Source organism: Nycticebus coucang, chromosome 10 (genome assembly GCF_027406575.1).
Source record: "Nycticebus coucang isolate mNycCou1 chromosome 10, mNycCou1.pri, whole genome shotgun sequence".
Taxonomy (NCBI): domain Eukaryota; kingdom Metazoa; phylum Chordata; class Mammalia; order Primates; family Lorisidae; genus Nycticebus; species Nycticebus coucang.
In genome coordinates, this window is record NC_069789.1 from 13,806,332 (window position 1) to 13,824,347 (window position 18,016).

The 18,016-nt window shown below is 38.4% G+C and overlaps 1 protein-coding gene across 8 annotated transcripts in view; it reads left to right on the forward strand.

Moving 5' to 3' along the window:
• Positions 1-18,016, forward strand: part of RGS7 (regulator of G protein signaling 7) — a 520,788-nt gene that overhangs the window by 472,800 nt on the left and 29,972 nt on the right. For all 8 annotated transcript variants that reach the window (XM_053607467.1, XM_053607468.1, XM_053607469.1 and 5 more), the window contains 5 exons: positions 1,445-1,519; positions 10,629-10,727; positions 12,020-12,081; positions 13,027-13,137; positions 14,254-14,379. In XM_053607467.1, coding sequence (XP_053463442.1) covers positions 1,445-1,519; positions 10,629-10,727; positions 12,020-12,081; positions 13,027-13,137; positions 14,254-14,379 — 473 coding nt within the window. The remainder of the gene's footprint in view (positions 1-1,444; positions 1,520-10,628; positions 10,728-12,019; positions 12,082-13,026; positions 13,138-14,253; positions 14,380-18,016) is intronic.

Below are 18,016 nucleotides of genomic sequence, written 5' to 3' on the forward strand. Positions count from 1 at the left end.
GCTATTTTTATTCCTAAACAGATATACAAACCAAACTTATAATTTATTTAATGTTTGTAATGCCGTGTGTGTGTGTATACTGAATATATTCTGCTTCTGATCTTTGTGGAAAAAATAAAAAACTGATTTCCTCATTTACTTCGTTATTTATTACAATGTGAGGGTGGAGCTTGGCCCCAATACTTGTGCTATCAGGACAAGGTTCTTTAAGGAGAATGTCCTTGCCAGGGTTGTGGAGAGTAGCTTAGTCTTCTAATCACGTCAGCCTTGTTTTTTGTCCTTCCTCACGCCCATCCCAACTCCACACAAGACTTTTCCACATTCATAGTTGCTCATGCTTTAATTTTCTTGCAGTCTGTGGTAAGAAATAAACAAAATTGAGCAGAGATATATAACTCACTGTGTTTGACTCGTACCAGAGATCCCTAAATCCTGTACCAACAGCTTGAAAGTAAAGGAAACGCAATGTATGAATCATTAATTTCTAATCATTTGTAACAGACGAGTGATATCCAAGTCCCTTTCTAGATTTGAGGAAAATGTGGCTTTGAGTCCTGTCTTCTCTGTTTCCTGATTCACATCGCTCCTCCCTGCTCTGCTCCTTTTCCTCTCCGCTTCCCCTTCCTCACCTTCCCCTTCCTCTTCTCCTTTCCTCTCCTCTCCTACTACAAGTTCTAAAGAAGCTTAGAGCTATCTGTTCCTGCACAACAGAACATAATTATGGCAAGCTGAGATTCCTGAGGTGGTCAGAAAACGCATACTTTTCCTCCAACTCCTCTGTTTTAAAGGCTTCACTTACCTGAGGGAAGTAAAAAGGACAGTCAGGAACTTATGGAGAGAAGCTCGGTCTAGTGATCACCATTTTCTGTGTTCATGTCTCTCATTTTAGCCGAAAACTCCGTGGCACATTCTGTCTGCGGAAAACAAATATTCTCAGTTGCTGGACTTCACTGTCAGAAAATTCACTCTGGGAATTGAGCTGGCTCAACTAAATGCCATTTTAGTTTTCCAGCTTGGGAAAAGATAGCAGCTGTGTAATGAGTGTGCCACATTTTACACAGAGGGCCCCCTGTGTGGGAGGTTGGGTGCAGATACGGGCAGGGGGCATTGGCCCACATGCCTGTGGACACCTTTGCTCTGTGTGTTGAGATAGCAGCTATAAATACCAACACCCATTGTCACTTGCAAAGCCCAACTGTTTCTTTGTCCTATTTTTCTAGGAGTTATCTGAGAACAGCATCTGAAGACTTTAGATGTGAGGAGTTCAAGGGCGTGATGTGTTGTTGTATGACTGCCGACTGCCGTGGCCACCTCGCAAGCACCGCCAGTGACCTATGTCACTGCGGCATTTGCTCAGGCTCTGCAGAGCGAGTCATTAATGGATGTCCTGGTCAGGAACCTTACTCTCAAAAATTCCTTTTTCTCCCTGTTTTTCCATTTCCAGCCTGGATGTGTAAATACTACCGAAGTGGACATTAAGAAGTCATCCAGAATGAGGAACCCACACAAAACGCGAAAGGTAAAACCAGGAGCTGTGCTGACCTTGGCAATGGGTTGCACTGTTTACCAATATCAGCCATAAAAACACTTTCCTCCCATTGCATGGAGAATCTTCCCTGCCCATCCTTGTCTTCCGCCGTCCTTCTCTCCTCAAGAAATAGCCTCATCCTGACTCTTGAACATACGGGGCCCCAAGGGAGAGGGTAAAACTGACCATGTCTCATAGGAGAGGAACAAGGAAGCTGAGGATGCCTCACAGGGAAAGGACGTCTCATCAGAGCCCAGAAGATGAGGGGGGAAAGATGGAGATTGCCTGAGAGAAAGAGATGCTGAGGAGAAAAGGGCATTGTTAGAGAAAAGTCTGAGAAAAAGGGGACATCTAAAAGGAGTTTAATTACAGAAAGAGTACAAAGTCCCTGTTTTCATGGCAGAATTTTGGGACACAATCGTGAGAGAATAGCTGTGTGTTCAGCGTCTGTTATGTCCCTAAGAGGGGAAAAAGCTATTCTGAACGCAGTGACATGTTAAACAACCCTTTGAAAACACACAGCAATAACAGCTACATTTTTTTTAATTAACATGTAGATGACATTGTTCATTACATAAAAAAAATTCTTGATGCCCTTGGCCTGTAGCAGTCTCTCTGAGAACACAGCCCACAGGCCAGTCCTGTGGGTATCTCACAAAGGCCCAGGTCTTCGACTGCTGTGGGTATCTCACAAAGGCCCAAGATTCTCCTTGTACAGTCATAGTATTTTCCAGACTTTTCTGTCCCTCCATTAGACACTAACCACTTTTTGCTAGTCCTATTTTCTGTTGTCTTTTTCCTCATCCCTAGAAATTATAGCTTCATGTTCAAAGGCCTCCATGTGGTCCGAGTACCTTTTGTTACTTTTAAGTCAGTTTACCTTGATGTTAGGGTAAAGAAATCATCTGCAAAGCACCATAAATCCAATTCACACGCGGTGCTCAAATGCTCTGGCCCCTGAGAACTCTCAGAGGGACGGAGGCAAAGCCAGACCAAAGCAAGCCCATGGCTGTGTCTCCCTTGCGGCCAGCCCTTCTCAGTCCCTTTCATCCTCTGCTCACGGCACGTCCTGAGTGCACCGGGGGCTCGGGGTGTGGAGCAAGCAGCAAAAGTGCGATCAGCAATCCAGAAAGTGCATGAAGCCACCTCTCTCCACTTTCTGAATAGTCAAGAGTCACTCTTCAAAATACTTTCCTGCTATCATATTTCCCCCAACAGACAGCGGCTCAGATGTGCTCTGATTCAGAAGGGAAAGATATGGGTTAACAAGATAGCACTGAACTGTAAGAAAGGGATCATTTCCATGCTCTTTTTGCAACCATCTTCAATACAGATAATCTTGTCCATGCCTCACACAGCTGCCTTCTTTTCGAAAATGTGAAAAGCATTAGTTGACAGTCTTGCTCTTCACAGACCATCAGTCTCTGTTTAATGATGGGAAACCCGTAAGGCCTCAGAAGGTGAAATACTGTAAAGAAATGGAGGCCTTGAGAGCAAGTGCAAAGGTCTAATTTCCTGCTAATCAGTAAAAGTCAAATAGCAAGGCCTCCCCGCAGAGCTGTATAGCACTAACGTCTACCAGAGAAAAGCAGAAGTTCTGTAAAAACCCACAGCGCATTGCAGGTATTCCCGGGGTTTCCATAGTTAAACTGGTCTGCTCACCTTTTAATAAACACTGCTTCTTGTCATGAAAAGTGTTGAATTTGCTAGAACCTCCAAAAATGACCATGCTATTTTACATAGAAGGTTATTGTACTCTAATCCACATACTGATTTGTCTTTTAAAATTATCACCACTGATATTTTGGCTCTTATTTTGGTCAGGAATTGGAATGTTCCATTCAATCAGCAAAATAAGCAAGTCTCTACTGTATGCCAGATACGTTCTGGTCTTTAGATGTTTCCACGATAGATGAGAAAAGCAGGGCCCTGCTCCCCGACTCATAGTCTAATAAGGATGTAGATATTGAACAAGGAGACGAGGGAACATCTGTACATATGGATAATTATATGATTAAATGATTATAATTATATAATTATATGATTGTGTTAAGCTTTATGCAGTCTGCTTGAGTTGCCCTAACAAAAGACTACAGATTGGGTGGCTTACAACAATAGGAATTTATTATCTCACAGTTCTGGAGACGAGGAGGTCAAGGTCAGGATGCTGGCATGTTCAGATCCTAGGGACGGGTCTCTTCCTAGCTGGCAGGTGGCAGCCTTCTTGCTCTCCTGGGTGAGTGAGTATAGACAGAGGGAGAAAGAGACCCCTCTGGTGTCTTCTTACCAAGACCCCAGGTCTATCATATTAGGGTCCCAATCTAAGACCTCACGCGACCTTTTTTTTATCTCCTCCTCCATCTCCAAATACAATTACACCAGAGTGAAGGTTAGAGCTTTAACATATGGACATGGCAGAAGGCACAACTCAGTCCCTAATGTGTTAGAAAGGGAAATTAAATAGGACTTCAAAAGTGATTCTAGATCGCCATAACATTTTCTTAGCAAATAACTTGACAATAGGCAGCCAACTGTTTGGCCACCCTCAGTGGGCTCCAAGGCATTGCAAACCCTAGGCGGAGAGGGCAGAGGCCAGCTGATCCCGCCCCCCTCAGGTTCCCTTCACCTTCCACTATCATCACCGTCTCCTTAGCCTCTTTTAGCTGTGTGGTGCCTCATTAGTCAGACACTGCTGCTGGTCAGGAATGAAACCCCTGGATACTGTTCAATTTTGAAAACAGTTACTGTTCTTAGCAAGGAGAGCTGCTATTCATTTCTTTGTGAGTCAGCAGTAATAATTTCTTGTGATTGTAATCATAGCAAGAATAAAGGACCCTGTAAGGGACGGCCCCTATGGCTCAAAGGAGTAGGGCACCAGCCCCATACGCCGGAGGTGGCAGGTTCAAACCCAGCCACAGCCAAAAACTGCAAATAAATAAATAAAAGGATCCTGTAAATCCCTAAAGTGAAAATCTACCCTATGTAGATCAGAGTTACTTTACATTTCATTTTGGGATGCTGTATTTAATTACTAAATTTCAAACATATTTATCAGATATGTGAAGGTTTACATGTGTGGCTGATTCAAGATATTTTTAAGAATCTAGGATTAATCAATTTTCTTTTCTTTTTTTTTTTTTTTTTTGAGATAGAGTCTCACTCTGTCACCCTGGGTAAGACGGCCTTGGCGTCATAGCTCACAGCAACCTCAAACTCCTGGACTCAAGTGATCCTCTTGCTTCAGCTTCCTGAGTAGCTGGGACACCAGGTGCCTGCCACAAAGCCCAGCTACTTTTTCTATTTTTAATAGAGATGGGAGTCTCACTTTTGCTTAGGCTGATATCATACTCCTGAGCTCAGGTGATCACCTGCCTCAGCCTCCCAGAGGGCTAAGATTACAGGCATGTGTCATTATGCCCGGTGGATTAGTCGATTTTCAAATCTCTCTTTTTAAATTTGAATATACTTGACTAAAATACAAGGAAATGGTTGCAAACATGTTCCCCCAAGTCTCTATGAATGAATGATAATGCAGCATAGCCAGGAAGAAATTAGCTTAATCTAGACAAATTTGAATGGGCCTTGTCTGCCTGATGTTCTTCAATCCAATCCTTAAACTTTTACCATATTAGCTGTGGTTCTTTAGGGAAACAACCAAAGAGAGAGAGAGAGAAACTTATTTTAAGGTGTTGGTTTGCCTGATTGTAGAGCCCTGGTGAGTCAAAAATCTGACTGGGAAGGCCAGGAGGCCGGAGACCCAGGGAAGAGTTGCAGTTCAAGCCTAGAGGCAATCTAGAGGCCAAACCCTTGCTCAGGGAAAGTCAGCCTTTGTTCTAGTCAGGCCTTCAACAGGTGGATGGGGGCTGCCCACATTATGGAGCGAAATCTACTTTACTAAAAGTCCACTGATTTAAATACTAATTTCTCCCAATAAAAACCCTCACAGAAATATCCACATATCTGGGCACTGTAGCCCAGCCAAGCAGACACCAATCTGCTGTCACAGGCTGGATCACAATAGCTCCAGGGTCCTAGAACAGGAAACCTGAGGAAAATGACGACCACATCTGCACATGTGTGACCGCACCCACACTTAAGGTTACCTCCCATCACTTTAGCACTCAGATTTCAAAACATCAGTCATCTGTTTCTGGTCTTGTTTTCTTTTTCTTCTGTCACCTTCATTGGCACGGGATGCACTTTTATAGTTCAAAAAGCTTTAACCAACAGCAAATGTGCATGCACGTCCTGGGAGAAATACTTGCAAACACATGATTGGGTGTCTAGTTCTACTGCTATTAATACCATTGTAGTCATAGCTGTTTATACATAAAAGATGGTCATTTCCTCACTTCCATATGTACCTTTAAAATTCAATGTGTTACTTAACTACTCAGATCTTGGAGCAACACGGAAGTTTTAAGTAGGGGGTACCGTAAAGTTTCAGGCACCAGAAGAAATTCCGCTCAAGCTAGACTGAAGACAACTGAAACCTTGGAGGCAGACAAATGTATTTCTGGACAAGGGCATTCCTGGGCCTGGGGCCTTGATCATCATCAAAACTCTCTCAAGTTCTCTCTCTGCTCTCTTCCCGGCATCTCTCTGTGCTGGCTCTCTCCACAGGGCTCACAAACTATTCTCTGGTTGAAATGAGCAATCCAGAAAAAAAGAGGAATATTTCCACACCTGTCCTAGTTAGACAAATCCCACACAGAAAGGCAGAAGAGCTTCTTGGACTTTGTAGTTTCTATTTTAAAATCTCTGTCTTAGTCAATGTGTTTGCTGTAACAAAATACCTTAGCCTAGGTCATTTATAATTAACAGCAGTTCTGGAGTATGGGAAGTTCAAAAACAAGGTGCCAGTAGATTCCATATCTGGTGAGGGCTTTCTCTGTGCTTCAAAGATAGTATTTTCTTTCTTTTTTTAATTATGATTTTTAATTTTTTAAAGTTGAGATTAATATCAGGGTACATATGATTAGGTTGCACTGTTTTCCTTTGTAAGATAAAGTCCAAGTTGTAGTGGAGTCCTTCATGCAGGAAGTGTGCCATATACCTCTACATTGTACCTATTAGGTGAGAACTTGCTGAACTCACCCCTCTTTTTTATTTTTTTGGCTAGGGCTGGGTTTGAACCCATCACCTCTGCCATATGGGGCCAGCGCCCTACTCCTTTGAGCCACAGGCACCGCCCTCACCCCTTTTCTTGAATTTGATTGTGTTTTCCTCTCAAAGACACGATTTTCTTGATGTGTCCTCACAAGGTGGAGAGGGCAAATAAACTCCCTCTGGATTCTTTCATAAGGGCACTAATCTCTTTCAAGAGGGCTCCACCCTCTTGATCTAATCACTTCTCCAAAGCCCCCAACTCCTAATACCATCACAAAGGGAATTATATTTTCAATTTATGAATTAGTTTCCTGATAAAATGTGAAGAGAAATCCCATATGAACAGATTTATGTGGAAAGTCAAATCTGTTTCATTTAATGAAAATCCTGCTCAGTATTCTTTAGGATGGCTCCATACATGAAAGTGCTTGTCTAGACACCATGCGGAAGAAGAGGACATGTTAATCAAGTCAAAGCATCTAGATTAAGTAATTCATTTTGCTATTAAAATTGTAAATGGATCCCATTTAATTAATTTGATAGTCCCCTAGTTGCAAATATCACGACATGAAGATTTCACCTCTCTTCCTCTCAAGCCCTACTTGTTGCTTGCTATATGTCACTTCAATGTGTACACCACCATTTGAGTACATATCTTTGTGCTGAAACATGAAAAGCCTTTCATATTGCAGATAATCTTCATAACTTTCCTGCCAAAATAGCATCAATCCTTTATCTCCTTTGTCCATGAAATAAGCCCTATATATGACATTATATTTTGAGGTTGTTTTCATTTTACCCTAGAATCAAGGTCCCCAGGAAATGAGTAGGACTCAGATTGATGAAAGCGAGAGCTCCAATGGTTACTTTATGTAAGACAAAAAATGGAAACTCTACAGTAACTTCAGAGCCAGTAGCAGCCAGGCTCCTAGAAAACTATTTTAAGCAACAACTGCCAGTGGCTTGGGGTAGGGTCTCATATAGGATCTTTCTGACGTCACATGAAATGCACCATCTTGAAATAGTTATAGAAATGTAGAGAAAGAAGACAACTTGAGGGTCATTTAACTTTTATAATACCACAAACATCTGTGTTTTTCTAGCTTTCTTTTTAGTTGTTTTTAATCTTATCCCAGAAACTTAGCATCACGATTGTCAGCTTTTTATTATAAGAACTGTTTACATGACCTATAGATTATTATTTTAAAAATTTAAATTTAAATAAACTGAGGTAAAAAGAATGGTTTCATACTCTCAAGTTTTGTACTCTTTTTATTTTTCCTTTTTAAAAATTAATGTGATACATGTGAAGAAAAAAGCCGAACACTGGAAAGTACAACTATTATATAATTGGTGATCTTTCACTTGCCTAATTTTTTTTGTTATTGTTGAGGATTCATGGAGGGTACAAAGAACTAGGTTACGGTGATTACAGTTGATAAAGACCCTCTTATAATTGTGTCCCACCCCCAAAAGTTGTGCCACATCCTGTGACCCCCCCCTTCTTCCCTGTCTCTGCTTTCCCCATCCCCCACCCCTCACCATGTACTAGGTCATTAATTGTCCTCATATCAGAATTGAGTACATAGGATTCTTGTTTCTCCATTCTTGTGAAACTCTACTAAGAATAATGTCTTCCACTTCCATCAGGTTGATATGGAAGACGGAAAGTCTCCATCTTTTTTTAGGGGCTGAATAGAATTCCATGGTATACATATACCATAGCTTGTTAATACATTCCTGAGTTGGTGTGGGCATTTGTGCTATTTCCACATGCCTAATTGTTTTTAGTTTTATTTAATTTTTAATTGACATACAATAATTGCATATATTCAATACACACATACACCATGGAATGAACAAATCAGAATAATCATAATATTCCTTACCTCTAACATTTATCATTTCTTTGTGGCAACAATATTTAAAACCTTCTTGCTTAGCTACATTGAAATGTGCATACATTATTATTCACTGTTTACCTTGCTGGGCATTAGTGCACTAGAACTTATTCCTCTTATATAACTGGAACTTTGTACCCACTTGCCAACATTTTTGTTTTCCCATTATCCACCCCTCAGCCTCTGGTAACCACTACCCTATTCTTCACTTCCATGATTTTGACATTTTAATATTTCACTTGTAAGACAACATATGGTGTTTGTCTTTCTTTGCCTGGTTTATTTAACTTAACATAATGTCTTATAGGATATTTATTTGTGTTGTCAAAAGTGACAGAATTGTCTTGTATTTTAAAAGCTGAAGAGTATTCCATTGTGTACATATACCACATAATTTTTAATAAATCAACCTCAATGGTTATTTCAGACTTCAAAAGGTTGTTTTGTTTGCTTATGTCCAAAGTATCAGTTCATTTGGGCCATTTCTGTTTCTTTAATGTAAATTAAATCTCTTTGTACTCCAGTCCCTATGCTTGTTATTCTTTTTTCTTCATAAGACTTAGCACAATCTTAATCATATATTCATCTGTGTGATTATCTTATAACTAGCTTGTTACCCCTCTGCAGGATTGTGAGTTCCCATAAAGGAAGAGTGCATCTATTTTGTTTACTTATATTTCCATAATGCTTAACACTATATCCAGCATATAGTAAGCTTTTAATAAATTTTGAATGAATAAATGAATGAAAGAAAAGAGCAGGTCCAAGCCATTCAGTTTAGTTTTGTTAACAGTGAATTTATATGCTAGTTCTTGTGTTGAAATGGTAGGAATTGGAGGGGATTGTAGGGACCTACCCAAGATAGTATGGAATGAGCTAATCTTGGTGGTGAAACTCAAATCAAAATTCGTTAAGAAAGGCTAAAAGCAAAATAATGGGAACACACAAGTAAAAAACCAAGTTTAAAGGATCCAGATTTAAAGCCAAGAGACAATGTAAAGAGGATATAGGGTCCAAGTACAAGCAGATCATTGAATTTAGTGATACCGACAAGGTGGACTCTGGTATCATCTCAATCCATACTCTTCTAGTATTGAATAGTATTAATAGTTTCTTTGCAAGCTGTATCTGATAGCTTTAATTTTTCAGGTCTAGTGTAGTTTTGTTATGCGCTCATCCTTCATCCTCATGTCAGAGAAAAAGTGCTCAATTGCATGCATTAAATTCTTTATTTTAAAGGAATAATACTTTGATAGTAAAGAAGAAACGATTTGGCATCTTCCTTCAGTTGATATGTGGGATGTCTCATCCTCAGCTAGCAATAGATTTTTTTTGATAGCTTTAGTCACTTAATCTATCTTTATACTACTGTGTAATATAAATTTCTCAAAAGGGTCTTTCTCAAAAGAGTCTTCCTAAATAGTAGGTTTGACCTTTTGATGAATGAAGAAAGAAGTACTGGGGGCATCATTAAGTCCAAAGATTTAAAACAAGAAAAGAATTCTAAAGATATGTGCAGCCTTTGGGGTCACTGAAGTTTACAAATGACACCCAATGCCCAGGCCATTGTGGAGTAACTAACCCAGTACTGACATAGGGGACGGCTGGGGTGTCTTTGATTACACCCCCCAGGAATAAAATCAGTAATAAAATTCTTAACCTCATCAACCTCTTTAGTACTCCATTTCACTCCTATGTAAAAACTATGTTATTTTTAAATCTTCTTTTGGATTATTAAATTTCTGTTGTATTCCATTTCCACTCCTATTTTTTTCTGAAATCTGTTTATTAAAGGCTATTTAGTGCTGCTATTCTCCAACTTAGTATCTTCACCCTACTTCCAAATTTGATTACATTCACCACATTCTCTACATGTAATAAATTATTCTGTCAAAGTTAATAATCTAACCACCTATTTATCAGAGTTGTGCTTCTATTTTACATGCATATAATACTTTATGATAACAGTGCCCTTTGAAATTTTAGTAAGAAGCTTAATCAAATAAGCTCTTAAAATTATTGCTTAGGAAGGCTGTGATTATAAATGGTATTTTGTCCTAAAAATGTTTATTTTTTTTATTTTCATATAGTCTGTCTATGGTTTACAAAATGATATTAGGAGTCACAGTCCTACCCACACACCCACACCAGAAACTAAACCTCCAACGGAAGATGAGCTACATCAACAGGTGAGTCAACCTACAGGATGATACAAGATGAGCTGTGGGAGGTTTACAGAGCAGCAGAGACACAGATAGGGAATGGTGGTAGTGGATATTTTAAAAGGTTGTATGGTCCGTTATTTCATCTAGAGAATCTGATGTTAAAAATAATGAAATTATCTAATTTTAAGACATGTGGTTACTGGAAAAATGTATCAAAATATGGCAATGGTTTTCAAGACTCTTCACTCTTTATTTACCCAAATCCTTTTTTCTCTAAGCAGTTTTTTAAAATTACATGCACTAATTTATATGTGACTCCATCATCAGTAGTTATTTTTTTACTCCAGAATTCTGTCTTAAAGTCTGAGAGGAACAAAGATTAGAAGCATTGAATCACACATTTCCCTTCTCCAATCGTGTGACATTACCTGTTCTAGTTTTTTTTTTTTTTTGGCCGGGGCTAGGTTTGAACCTGCCACCTCCGGCATATGGGACTGGCGCCCTTCTCCTTGAGCCACAGGCACCGCCCTACCTGTTCTAGTTTTTTACAGTGCTGATTTCTTTACATCTCTTGAAGTTTTTCCTTATCAACACTGGCGTACAGTCATGATGTATAATTCTTTTTTTTTTTCAGCAATTGAGCAATGGTTTTGGTTCCTAGTAATACTTCAAAGCAAATTCCAGTTTCTCTTATATCAAATGATAGTTAAATCCCTTGATGGATTAATAATTTTTTTCTCCCTTTTGGCTTTTTCCTCCTAATATTTTATGCTAATATGATTTATCAAGAGTGAAATGTATACTTTTCTAGTGTATTTATAATCACCATGAAGGGAAACTAATACAGAGAGTTCTAAAACTTTTCTGTGTGATGACATCAATGCCATCATTTTTCAGGAATTACTGATAAAATTATTGTCAAAACACATATCATTGATACTTCCTTTGTATTAGAAGACAGGATTTGTTTTGAAATTATAGTAACAAATAATAAGTATATTTGAGTCTGGATTTAGGTTTTGACTGTGAATAAATGTTTCAAATCTTTGTAACACTTTTAAAATAAAGTTACATTTTGCTAAAGTAGGCAGAATGTTCAAACGCATTCCTGTTCTGAAGTATTATCAGTTACTTTACCTTCGTACATTTTTATGGCTAACTCTTTTAAGAACCCCTTGCCTTGATTCTTCTTTAACCAGCTTCAAAATTTCACTAACTTAGAATATACTCTTGTTCAGAATTGCAGAATTTAGACATCAAAATTGTGAGAATATAATTACTTATGTACCTACTTCTCTAACCCTCTCTCTTTTCAGATAAAATATTGGCAAATACAGTTAGATAGACATCGGTTAAAAATGTCAAAAGTGGCCGATAGGTGAGTATTTCGAGATACCCATATAAACTGAAAAATTTCATATTACAAAAAAAAAATGATAAGAGAACTACTGGGAGGGGAACTGAGATAAATAATTGTAATCATATAAATAATGTAATTATGTTTTTCTTTGTATATATAAAACTTTAAAAACTTACTGTAGTTTAAGTACCAAGATGATCATTATTGTCTTAAATGCCTGGAAGTCCAATCCTTATGCAACTGAGAATCAGATTCAGAGGATAGTTCCATAGAGTTGAATTTTTTCACTCTTGCTGAAAGAACTAAAACCTTCAATTCACCGGTTACCTTTGGCAACATGGAGGCTCTCTGTAAACCCATTTTAACATTCACAATCGGCTCTTACTGCGTGACTTCAGAATTTGAAGAAAACTCAGATTTAGAAATTTTCTTTTTCTTCTTTAAATCTATTCTTCGCTTTTGGACATTGTTAAATCCTACATCTCCAGGTTCTTCTTTTCCTTCTCCCTTAAAAAAAAGAAATTTAAATACAGACTTTAAAAAAAGAAAATCGCCAGTGGTTCTCCTTTTATCTCATTCCTATAAAGATTTGTGACAACCATTCCTTTTTAATCCCTTCTCCAAGTTGGCCAAAATTGGATCTGCTCTGGGTAGGCTTGGAACTTCCCTTTACTCCCTGACCGCTTCCATACTGCCTTATTCTAACACAGGGATATTGACTCCATGGCTTAAGCACAGAGAGATGGGGAATCCTTAGCTATACGTCACTGAAAAGCACAGATGATCTTGCACGTGGGTTATTAAGATGTGAAAATTGCCATTGGATGTCATTCTGAAGTGGGAAAGGATTCCTTGGTCAGACATTTTTATATTGTGTCCCTTACCTTGGACAGAGTGCAGCCCTAGTCAGATACTAAGGAAATTGAACATGTTGCCCTTTGTTTTTCTCTTTTTTCTCCTTAGTCTACTCAGTTATACAGAACAGTATGTAGAATATGACCCATTTCTTGTACCACCTGACCCTTCTAACCCATGGCTGTCCGATGATACTACTTTTTGGGAACTTGAAGCAAGGTAAGTGGTATTTTATCTTCCTTTCAAATTGACCTTTTGTTTCAGGATTTGAGTAAAGTAAGAAGAATACCATAGCTTGTTAATTTTAAGGGTAATTCTACTCTGTCTACAGTGGCCGCGATAGAGCATTCTTGTTCTAGACAATGGTTTGTGAACATGGGACATGGCATTTGTCTTAAGATTTACATAGACTGCCCCAAAATTAGAGGTATGAGAACTTGAAAATGGATTAGTCAGAGTCGGGGCTATTAGTTCTTGAAATTTAGCTCATTGCTATTAGCTTCCTTGAATATCCACATATCTACAGTTTCACATACTCAAGCAAAATGAAGGCTAAGGCTGCACATCCTTAAGCTTGATGCAAGTATTCTTTAATAAATCCAGTTTTAAAACAAAATGAATTTACCATAAACACTTTAAGAAAAACTGAGAAGAGACTGACTTCTTGAGAAAACCAAAGCACAATTTAGGGTTCCCTGGTTTCTTTCATGAGCTGCAGATAGAGGAAGAATTATGTCATCAATACGAATATAGTCATAAAATGGTCATTGCCCATCATTTTACAATGAGGACTACTGCACTAAGCTCTTTTCCAAATCACATTTACAGACTGTCTCTTTTCATCCAACCATGGATCTTAAACATTTGAGAACTCTTTGTTTACTAATTAAAGATTTTATAGATGAGGAAGCCAGATCGCAAATGTCTTAACTCAGGATTGGGCCACATATGTATTTGACACCAGAGTCATAAATTAGGATGGAAGACTTTGGTCACTAACGCATTTTCTCTAGTACAAAGTACCTCCATCAGACCGTATCATGTAGTGGTTAAGAAGGCAGCACTGGGGTCGGATTGTCTACATCTCTGCCCGTTATCACTTAGCACCTCATACTCAATAAATGTTAAACTGTAGCAACAATACCTAACTTATGCCTCACTGATTTCATGTAGAGCCATTAGTGAGAGATACATTGTTTAGATATATCATTTTTCTGAAATATAGGTTAAAGACAGAAACTTTGAGTCATACATGATTTTGAGGGGAGCTATAATAACACAGGATAGGAATTCTAATGAAAGAAATATATTTGGCTTTTTTTAAATCTCCTACAGCAAAGAACCAAGCCAGCAAAGGGTAAAACGATGGGGTTTTGGCATGGATGAGGCATTGAAAGACCCAGTTGGAAGAGAACAGTTCCTCAAATTTCTAGAATCTGAATTCAGCTCAGAAAATTTAAGGTAAGACCTAATGCTTGAATCTTATACTGTAATCTGGTTATTTTTCACTTAATAGACCAATAGTTATTCTCCCTCCAATATCATGAAGATGATAAGAACTCATTGAATTTCTGCCATCTGATGAAAGGAAAATAATAACTGCGGCAAAGGCTTTTAACTTATACTATTAATCCATTTATTTTTACATGGTCACTGGATCTTTTAACTCTATAAATTCGGTGCTTTTGAAATGGACTCCATAATAAAGTATAGTATTTTAGACTAATGTTTGGTAAAATGGAAAATGCCCTATGATATCCATGAAGTTAATTTAAAATATCACATGTTTGTCACCATTGGTCTTTTTTACACATTACTTCTTAAGGACAGTGGAGAAGAAGAGACAGAACCAGACAAAACTACTGGGGCACCTCATTTATTTTCTCATTTAAACCCAGACACAGGGCACTTGAAAGTAGCACCACACTGAGGTGTTTGTGGAGCAGAGACACCCGTTCTGCTCGTCTGGTGTAAACATAGTTCTTATATATTTCTGAAATTTACTAACTTACGGGGCACCTAGAAATTGCACTTTTAAATATGAGATGTTACAGTGGATTTTAATAGGTCTATTTAAGATCATTGAAGTTATTAAAGTGATGACTTCCCACAACGTAAAACTTTTTCCAGGAGCTCTTTCATTCATTCTTCTTTTGAAATCTGATGTCCTATTTTTACTTTTCCATGACTCACACAGTCCTGTAAAATTCATTTACAGAAAGGTCTCAGCATTCATTTATTTTCATTGGAAAGAAGTGGCACCAAGCCTTGGCACATTCTTTTTGGGAGATTTAATAGATACTAATTCCAAACCGTTCAGAAATATGTAGGACATCCACAGATATCTCCTGGATGACCAAGCTGACCACAGATGTACCTGGCAGAGTTCAGTTCTCTACGTGTGCCTGTCATGGAAAGTGGCAATGCTGTTTCCTACTCTCTTTCAAGTGCCTGGGCCTGGGCACTCATCCTGACGACTTCTGCCAAGGCTTTAGCTGCTAAAGGTCTCTACTAAGCCTACCAAAAGATGTTTTCAACATTGAGGTCATACCATCCATGACTGAGGGCAAGGATGCCAAACTATAAAAGACAAAACAGAGATAAAGAATAGTTTATGTGTTTTAATGGACATGCAGGTAGATTTTCCTCTCAGTCCCTAAGTTCTAGAAAAGATGCTGACATAATGAGTATCACAATGAGAAAATACACAAGTAATAAGCAGGCATCACTTACACAAATTAAAATGACTCCTGTTTCATTAAAATGACACTCCACCGGCAGATACAGAGAAGAAAACAAAGCGCAACACACAATCCTGGATGTTTAGATAAGAGAAATACAAAGGGCTGCCTAAGCCAGACCAGATCAGCAAAAGCTTACTAAGGGAAATGACCTCTAGCTGAGAACGGGAAGGTGAGAAGGTCATAACCAGGCCACACAGTAGAGAGGAGAAGCTCTTGGGCAAACTGGAAAGCATGTGCATTCTCTGGTTCATGTATGTATTGAATCATTGCCGACTTCTGCATTCAAACCATTTCCTTTTTTTTTTAATGTGATACTTAATTAATTAATTAATTAATTTTTGTGCACTTTGGGGACGATTTCTTACACAGCCATAGAAAATGAGCACAGCCTACTTCTGATAACAGAGTGACTTCTTATCAGAGGCGGGTCTTCAAAGGTGCTGACTGCAGTTAGGGCTGGCAGCTCCAGTTCTCTCGAGCTCCTGAGACCTGAGCCCTCATCACCCTCTCAACCCATTTCTTATCTTAATAATTCTATGCCATACTAGTCTCCCTATGAAGTAATTATGTATTAAAAACATCAGACATTTCTTATGTGTGTATACACTCACACATACGTACTATATTTCTTATTTGCTACCTGCCTATCATAGGTTTCCTTATAAGTATAGATAAATGGATAAATGATAGAAAGAAAATAAATGTGGATATCATTTTCAACATCTGTTATACACAGAATATATTTTATAGCCGGTAATTCAATACGTATGCCATGCTATATTTTGTGTTCATTATTTCTGATTATCATACATGTAACCGTCGCAACAAATATGAAATGTGTTATTGCCTCACTGTATAGATAATCAGAGTATGCCTGGGGAAAGATAAACACCTTGCACAAGATCAAGGACAGGGACACTCTATTGATGGATGTGTTCAAAGAGTGCTACATGAACTTGAATGAGCATGTATCACACCGCACAGGCTCCCTCAGATAGCACGTGAAGTCCAATTAGAGTGCAGTGTCCAAACCTATGTGTTAAAGGGAAATGGAACATTCTAGGGGCCTTCCTTTCTAGAAGTCATAATAGTAGTTTCCTATTTAAACATTGTCCAGATTGGATTATCTGTTTCACATAGCTATAGGAAAACGAAATCTGGGAATGAAAACTAGACGGAGAAGTATTTGATATTCTAATTCTAGCTCCAGGGCTTCCTTACTGACTTCTGACCTCTTATTAATTGTTAACACGCAAGTTAAAAGTTACTAGTTGCAAAGGTGCTGCTTCTCGCCTGGGCCTCTTTTAAGACACTATGGTCTGAAGTTTCCTCTCGCTCTGTAGTTTTCTGTCTATTTCTTGACTGTGTGTTGAGTATTAGAGCACTGACAGGGCCTGTGGAGGATAGCAGAGGCCCAGCAGTGCCTTCTTCAAGTATGATTTTTTTTATATTAACAAATGATGATATTTGATATGATATTATGTCTAGATCTAACCAAAACGATATAACTTAGAGCAAAATTTCAAGAGTAACCCATCCATACAGTGAGGCCCCTTGTCACTTGATTTTACTATTTGCTATTATCAACCAAAACATGCTCCCCTGTTCCCTCAGTGTATGTATTCTATATGGATGTATATAGTCAGAAGTAAGACAGTATTCACTTTCCCGTGGTGTCTAAGTTACTACAATGCTTTTGGGTGTTTAAGCCTTTCAAATCATTGTATATATGAAAAATAGACCTATTTTAGCCCATGTACATGGAAGTGTAAATAAGTGCTGCTTCACTCATTCCTTAACTCTCTCAATTAACTACCCCGTTTTCCCGAAAATAAGACCTACTTACAGGAAAGATAAGACGTCCCCTGAAAATAAGACCTAGCGCATCTTTGGGAGCACACCTTAAAATAAGACACTGTCTTATTTTCGGGGAAACGGGGTAGCTAAAAATTAGTTAGCATTGTTCTGATTTTTCCAGCCAGAGCATTTTCTGATCTTGAGTCCAGGCTTCTTTTAACTCCAGTAATGCTTCTCGGTGATTCTCTCACCAAATAGAGCAGAAAAAACTCCATATTAACTTTCATCGTTCAAATGGAAAAGAGATCAAAGAGCCCAGTTTCATCCATAACCTTATCATCCCCATCGGGGGCTGTCTGTCCTACCCCCTTAGTGCCCTTCACACTCCTGTTCCTTTCTAATAAATGATTGTGTAATGTTACTTTTCTTTCATGAAAGTAAAGTTATACGGGGTCCTGGTAGTTCTACTTTTAACAACAAACACTTAAAAGAGGTTATTTTTAATAAACTCTTGTGAAGAATTTTATACCTTTGAAAACAATTAATGGGGAAAAAAT